General features: G+C 41.8%; 2 protein-coding genes across 2 annotated transcripts; both read left to right on the plus strand.

Annotated features, from left to right (window-relative positions):
* Positions 1-3,354: 3,354 nt before the first annotated feature.
* On the plus strand, positions 3,355-4,212 carry LACBIDRAFT_314935 (uncharacterized protein; the record flags this gene model as incomplete). The annotated part of the gene is made up of 3 exons (XM_001889297.1): positions 3,355-3,434; positions 3,506-3,880; positions 3,948-4,212. 3 exons carry the CDS (start codon positions 3,355-3,357, stop codon positions 4,210-4,212), a joined length of 720 nt encoding a protein of 239 aa, XP_001889332.1.
* Positions 4,213-5,639: 1,427 nt separating this feature from the next.
* On the plus strand, positions 5,640-6,427 carry LACBIDRAFT_314936 (uncharacterized protein; the record flags this gene model as incomplete). Its single annotated transcript, XM_001889298.1, has 3 exons — positions 5,640-5,854; positions 5,951-6,140; positions 6,191-6,427. The coding sequence occupies 3 exons, from the start codon at positions 5,640-5,642 to the stop codon at positions 6,425-6,427; spliced, it is 642 nt and encodes a 213-aa protein (XP_001889333.1).
* Between the last annotated feature and the right edge of the window lie 1,514 nt (positions 6,428-7,941).

The raw sequence follows: 7,941 nt of genomic DNA on the forward strand, positions 1-7,941 counted from the left end.
TTTTTCGGCCACATTTTCGGATCAGTGATGTTCACCAAGTTAATCACAAATCCGGACATTCTTTCGGCCGCATTTTCAGGGCAATGACATTCAGCATGTTAAATACAAATCCAGATGTTTTTTCGGCCGCATTTTTGGAGCAGTGACATTGACCAAGTCAACTACAACTCCGGACATTTTTTCAGCCACATTTTCGGGGTAATGACATTCAGCATGTTAAATACAAATCCGGATGTTTTTGTGACCGCATTTTCGGGTACTGGAAGTATAAATTTCAGACATTGGAGCATTCCATGGGGGTTGTCTGGCCCCTGTCAAAATTACATCCAAAATTTCGGACATTGGTGCAATCTATGGGGATCATTATATCCGGATGGAAGTAACTTAAAAAATTTCGGACTTCAGAGCATTCTGCGGGGGGTTGTCTGGTCCATGTCAAATTTACATCTGAAACTTCGGACATTGGTGCACTAGTGACGTTCACCAAGTTAATCACAAATCCGGACATTTTTCGGCCGCATTTTCGAGTACTTGAAGTACTAAATTTCGGACATTGGAGCATTCCATGGGGGTTGTCTGGCCCCTGTCAAAATTACATCTGAAATTTCGGACATTTGTGCACTCTACAGAGATTAATACATCTGAATGGAAATGACCCACAAAATTTCGGACTCCAGAGCATTCCGCGTGGGGCTTGTCTGGTCCATGTCAAAATTACATCCAAAACTTCGGACATTGCTGCACTAATACAAATCGCACTAATACAAATCCGGATGTTTTTTTGGCCGCATTTTCGGAGCAGTGACATTGACCAAGTCAACTACAACTCCGGACATTTTTTCAGCCACATTTTTGGGGTAATTACATTCAGCATGTTAAATACAAATCCGGATGTTTTTTTGACCGCATTTTCGGGTACTTGAAGTATAAATTTCAGATATTGGAGCATTCCGTGGGCGTTGTCTGGCCCCTGTCAAAATTACATCCAAAATTTCGGACATTGGTGCAGTCTACGGGGATCATTATATCTGGATGGAAATAACTTAAAAAATTTCGGACTTCAGAGCAATCCATGGGGGGGCTGTCTGGTCTGTGTCAAAATTACATCCGAAACTTCGGACATTGGTGCACTAATACAAATCCGGATGTCTTTCTGGCCACATTTTCGGAGCAGTGACGTTCACCAAGTTAATCACAAATCCGGACATTTTTTCGGCCGCATTTTCGGTGCAATGACATTCAGCATGTTAAATATGGATCTGGATGTTTTTTCGGCCGCATTTTCGGGTGCTTGAAGTTCTAAATTTCGGGCATTGAAGCATTCCACAGGGGTTGTCTGGCGCCTGTCAAAATTACATCTGAAATTTCGGACAGTGTTGTACTAATACAAATCCGGATGTTTTTCGGCCGCATTTTTGGAGCAGTGACATTTACCCAGTCAACTACAACTCCGGACAATTTTTCGGTCGCATTTTCGGGGCAATGACATTCAGCATCTTAAATACAAATCCGGATGTTTTTTCGGCCGCATTTTTGGAGCAGTGACATTTACCCAGTCAACTACAACTCTGGACATTTTTTCGGCCGCATTTTTGGGGCAATGACATTCAGCATCTTAAATACAAATCCGGATGTTTTTTTCGGCCGCATTTTCGGAGCAGTGCCATTAACTAAGTTAATCACAAATCCGGACCTTTCTTCAGCCACATATTTGGGGCAGTGACATCCAACATGGCAACCACAAATCCGGACATTTTTTCAGTCACATTTTCGGAGCACTTGCAGTCAGCATGTCAATGCTTCGGGTGATCTCTTGAACGCATGTGGCCCAACATTTGGCCATTCTGTAGATTATACTTTGGGTACCTATGGTACCATTGATTATGGCAATAACCACATCTGCAGAATATGCATTGGGCCACACATTAATACCATATGCTGTAAACATCCATTGGTCCCAGGTATGGATCCATAGTGTCCATGTGTATTGGGCCCATTGGGGTAGCCCTATGACTTATTGGGACAATTGTCAATTTCTATTGTTATGGTACTATAGCGACATCTATGTATACTTGTGTGTAGTCCAGTGAGAGTCCAATGGACTGGACTGGACTGGACTGGACTTGAGTCCGGTGGACTGGGGATTGTGCAAGCCAATTTGGCCTGACAAATGGGCCACTGGAATCCACTGGACTCCACTGGAATCCACATGGATTACGTGGGGGATGGTAAAGACCTCGGATGATTCCCCGTAGACTACTTTGTATAAAAATTTCAATGTCAGTCAGGTTTTGCTTTGCTTGGTTCGTTTAGTTCAGACTATTTAGTTGTCCGGACTTTTCGGGGGTTTCATGTCTCGGGTATGCCGCTAAGTATACTTGTATTAAGCCCAACTTTGGACTACTGTTGTCTATGGTCTCTATACCCACTATTAAGTCTAACTTGAGATTACCTTGGGCCTCCCTTTGGCACCATAATGACTGATACATGTTGGTCCCACATATGTTGCCATTGCCTGTATGACTATTGGGCCCATTTGGGTAGTCCTATGACCCATAGGACAATTGTCCATGTTGTACTTTTATGGTATTATAGGGACAGTTACGTCTACTTGTGCTTTTGCTTTTATTTGTTGTGTCTTTGTTTTTATCTTTTCTTTAACAGATCCTTTACGCATATAGCCTTCTTATCAACGTGTACTCACACACTTAGATGCTGAGTGCCTTTTCCCATCATTCCTTTGTCCTGAAACTCTCACTCCTTTCTTCCTTTCTCTCATTTGGGTAGACGACCAGTTTCTGTTTCTCACTGTTGAACTTTCATTCTTCCACAGTGGTGACCAAGACAGGGGACTGGTATTCCAATCTACTCCCTCTTCAAGTATCAAAAACTCTTTTGGTACGTCCTTTATCATCAACCCCGCACTGAAGACTTTGTTTTAGAGTGCATATAATCAATCTCCTGATTCGCACTTTGGTATGTTCGACTTTCTCGTTTGCACGCTGATTACTCAGCTATCAGACGTATACATCCCTTTTGCATCCCTTGAAATGGGTCACTTCTCTTCTCCAAGAAAAGTCAAGAATGAAACCTTTGACGCTAAGTTTTACCTATCATTCATTCCATTTTCTTTCACTTCTTTTGTTTGATTTCAATGCCTGAATCTTTGATGGAGGACTTGCCATTGGCGCCATCCTCTTCAGAATCGAGTAGTTACAACACTCAGGATTCCAATGCCCACTCCAGGCACTCCTACCACTCCTTATTTCAAAGGAAAGCGCATAGAGGATTTTCTAGACTCGCTTGAGCAGCATGCAGATAGTGTGTGAGTTGCACATACACAGCTCCCTGGTTATGTACTTCGTTATTGTCACACAAAAGTGCAGATTGTTATTGAAGGTTCAGCTGTTTGGGCTGGTGATGATTGGGTTAAGGCAAGAACTTTTCTAGCTGACCTTTATAGCTTGAACGATGCAATTCCTGTAAACTCACCTGACTGACTTAGGCAGTGGAGTTTGAAGCACAGTGAATCAGGGATAATGCTCTCTCAAAGAGACGTGGATAAGTATTACAGAGAATTCACGGCGCTTTCTTCAGGCCTTGCTAACTATGTCAACGCATTTTTGAAGATTGCTGATGAGGAGACAGAATTCCCAGAAATGAGAGACTGGTTGGACAGTGACCCTGAACAAGTTCGTCGTTCTGATACTGAACGAATTTGGGGTGTTCGAGACCAGACGAAATTTACAATGGAGGATCTGAAGACTTGGGTGGAAAGAGGTGGAACATTGAAAGCATGGCGAACATCTAGTCCTGAAGAAGAAGAACACTCAGGGAAAGGAAAGAAGAAGGCTCAGAAGTCTCACAAGAAGTTGTTGAAGTAGCAGCTTTTTTTCTATTTTTTTTTGTTGAAGCACTAATCATTTTCTGATCTATTGTACTTGTAGCTTGGTTTCAGTTGTTCTGAACTTTTTTGACAAATGTCTGGTTACTCTTGGTTATCTTGCTCTCAGCATTATATGCACTATATTCTCCCTTGCTATGGGTTTTAGCCATGCCTTTGTTACTCTGCCACTATTTATGAAGCTGGTTATCATTGTGGCCATCCTGCCATTTGTCTCTGCATCTCCAACAACTCAGCCATTTCCTGATATACCATTCAGAGATTTCAGTGCATTTGTGGAACAGACGTTTGCTCCAAAATATCACTAGCCACTGTACTTCTTCTTTTGTTCACAATGACTGAAAATCCAGAGTTGCTCAATTTACATGCTCGTCAACAACACCCAATTGAGGGTGAAAACAAGACTGTGGCCTCTGGTTGGATTCGAGCTTTATCCCGTGCTGTTATGCATCAGTTAAAAGATGATATTACAACAGTATTTCGTCGTGGAGAATATCATTCCAAACAAATACATCAAGTTACCAAGTTGTCAACTAAACTTGATGAATTTGCAAAATTCTTGAATCTAACACCATATGATCATTGGGGAAAGTTCAAAGGAAGATTACAACCAGTTTCATATAATGAAATCCAGGCTGTTCATACTATCTGTCCAAACAGCATGATCTGTGTTGACCAACAATGTGCTTCTCAGTGCCTCTTGCAATTAACTAGGTCAAGAGATGTTCCACTGGTCACTTTAATCAAAGACAATGTTCCTTATGAAGATGTTCCTGTTCTAGCAGGAAAATGTTTGCAATGTAATGCCACATATTATGCAGACCATGAGTGTTTCACAGACAACTATGGTTCATGGTATCAATGCTATTTGAATTCTGGACGATTTTTAAAGATAGGACAGTCTATGTGGGTTGATAGAAATTTCACCCATTCCGCTCTAAGTGGAATGTATAACTTTCATGCCTCTGCTTTAGTATATATGCAGTTTTGGAATGATTGTACATCAGTCACTGATTCCAAAGTGCAAGTAACTCGGTGTCAAATTTGGCAGGCTTTTGTTCAGGAATCAATTAGAACAATTGCAAGTGTAAATAATGAGAATTTTGAGTTGCCTGAAAAGTTGTCCATTGAGGAAGTTGCCAAACAAGCATTTGCAAAATTAGGAAATGGTGGAATAATAGGCCCAGGCAAAGAACATTCATGTTCAAAGTGCTGTCAACCATACAAAGCCACAGCAGATTTTATGGCTAATGAAGACCCTGCAGCAGTCATAGGTGCTGATGAAAACTCAGCTGTACCTGTCTTAACAGGAGAATATGCAGATGTATCAGCCAGAGAAACAGCTGCAGAAAGGGAAGCAGCACAAGTAAGAGCAAATGAGATCAATAACAACAATCCTAATGCAATGGAGGTTGATGATGATGATGATTGTACAATGATTATATTGGATGGCATAGTGATGGGCCCTCAGGTAAATAGGTTTAATTGGCCTCAATGTAAATGAATGCTAACATTTCTCAAGCATTGTGCATTTGAAGGATGTATCAAAGACTTGAAAAATACAAGAGGAGGACCCTTCTGTGAAGAACATGAAACAGAATATGGAAACAAATGCCATATTCATGAATGTACTTGAGAAAGAGTTGACAATAAATTGGCATGTGGTCCTCACCAGGCAGAATGGAGGAAATACAAACTTGACCACAGTTGTGCAAGCTTGCTAGGTGTAAAAAGAATGTTACAGAGGCCTGGAGAAAGCAATGACTGGCAACCTGGACTTCGCAGAACTGTTCAGCATCATGATGATGATGATGATGTTATAATTCCATGTCATAATTATTTTGGAGCAGCCAGGTTTTATTGTGTTGAAACAATTACAACACCATGTGACGTTGTAATTGCATGGGTTAAATTTGACAAATCAGAGTCTCCTACCAACATCCTCAATTGGTTAGAGAAGATATATCCTACTGAAGAATATCAACCACACTACATTTGCATTGATAAAGCTTGTTGAGTACTTCGGACTGCTATTGCAAATGGAAGTTGGAATAGATGGAAGAAAACAACCCGTTTCATTGTCGACTCTTATCATTACATCAATCATCGCACCTTGGACTATCTGTGCCGCAAATGGTGTAACCCTGGTCCACTAAATGGTTCAGCTCCAAATCTGGTCAATGTGGCTTATGATAAGAACAACCAACCATACTTTCAATGTGCATTCAATACACAGGTATGCCTCTCATTTTTTGTGAATTTGTTATTCAGCTGACTCAATGTTAGGCATGCAAGCAATTGAATTCTTGGCTAGGAGGTTTTGGGTCAATTCTCAAACGAATGAAAACTGGACATTTTGATTGGTTCTTGCACACTATGCTCTTTTATCATACTCAGCATGTTATCCGAAAACAAGCACAGCAGGAAGAGCCTCATCAAATTATTGAAATTGAGGATGATGAAGGAGAAGAGGCGGAGGAAAGTGTAGAAGTGGGACATTGGGCTGTTGAGGAAGATGACTGAAGTACTTAACTTGTGACAAGTGTCTTATGTAGTGTATCAAATGTGTGTGCTGATGTAAGTAAGCAACAAAATTCTAACCACATAATGGACTGAACCCTAACACCTCTAACATGGGAAAGTGCAATGCAGAAGATGCACTCAGAGCACAACAGTAACACTCAGAAACATTCATAACATTCCTATCATGGTAACACTTTAAAACATCCTTAAACTTGAAAACAATACCCTTTCACCTTGACAATGAACTCCATCTGGAGTCCACATGAATTCCGGATGGAGGCCACAAGGACTCCAGATGGACTCCATGTGGATTTTAGATGAAATTGTAGGTTGAGATCTGTTCCAGATGGAGTCCATCTGGAATCCATGGGGGAGTGTAAAGTACTGGCTTGTTGTCTGTGGGCGCTCGTCATTGGAGCTCTTTACTCTCCCCCACCTAATCCTACTGGATTCCTGAAATCCTACTTGACTGGACTAGGACTGGGACAAATTTCATGTTGACTGATGACCATACAAAATTTGGATCCCAGTCCTAGTGGAGTCCTAGTAGAGTCCTACTGGAACGATCCCAAATCACAAGGAATTGTGGATTCCTAAGGAATGGGTATAGTGGACTCCAGTACAAGGAGTCCAGTAGGAGTCCAGTAGGAATTCCTGAGTACCAGGAGTCCAGTAGGATCACAGTTTGTCACTATTGTTGTTATTATATAATATATAAAAAAGCGCAACATCGAGAATTGAACCCTGAACCTTGCATCAGTAGTTTCAATAATTAAGACAAACACTATAACACTTGTACCATGAAGGCTTTGCTATAGGTATATACTTTATGCTATACATACCGTCCGCTGGCCTGCTTTCCTAGAATGGAGCCTGGCAAATCCCAGGAGTGGGAATCTTGTGCAAACTCAACCAACCTGGCACATCACCACCACTCCATCATCAACGACACCCATCGACGACATGTCCACACACCGTCCGCCACCTCACTCCCTCACCACCCATCGCCAAACACTGTATCTGCCAACACACGCTCCACAAAAGACACAGCACCTGGTGACAATGAAACAAGGTGAGCCCTGCTGGCCTGCCCTTTGTTTCATTCACACAGAATCCAGGCAACATGGCACCAAACGATGAACGACAAACTGCAATTCATTGTTCATTGTTGTTTTTTTTCTCTAGACCCCAAAACACCTGCAAATGACACCCCCCGCCTACAGAGAACACCCACTTCAGTCACCCATTTTTGGGTACCTATGAGGTACATCAATTCCTTGATTTAGGGTACCTTGGTGGTATTCCGGGGTGGTATATGAGCTCCATACCAATACCATGGTACCATGGAATGGAAAACCCATACCATACCCCACTCATACCAATACCATGTTACCATACCATACCAATACCATATTACCATACCATGCCATGTCATGTTAGACCATACCAGATGGCATGATGTCACTTCATACCATCATACCAAAGCTGTCACGGGGTGTCTGGGGTCCTTTTCC

This window comes from Laccaria bicolor, genomic scaffold, assembly GCF_000143565.1.
Source record: "Laccaria bicolor S238N-H82 LACBIscaffold_65 genomic scaffold, whole genome shotgun sequence".
Lineage (NCBI taxonomy): Eukaryota > Fungi > Basidiomycota > Agaricomycetes > Agaricales > Hydnangiaceae > Laccaria > Laccaria bicolor.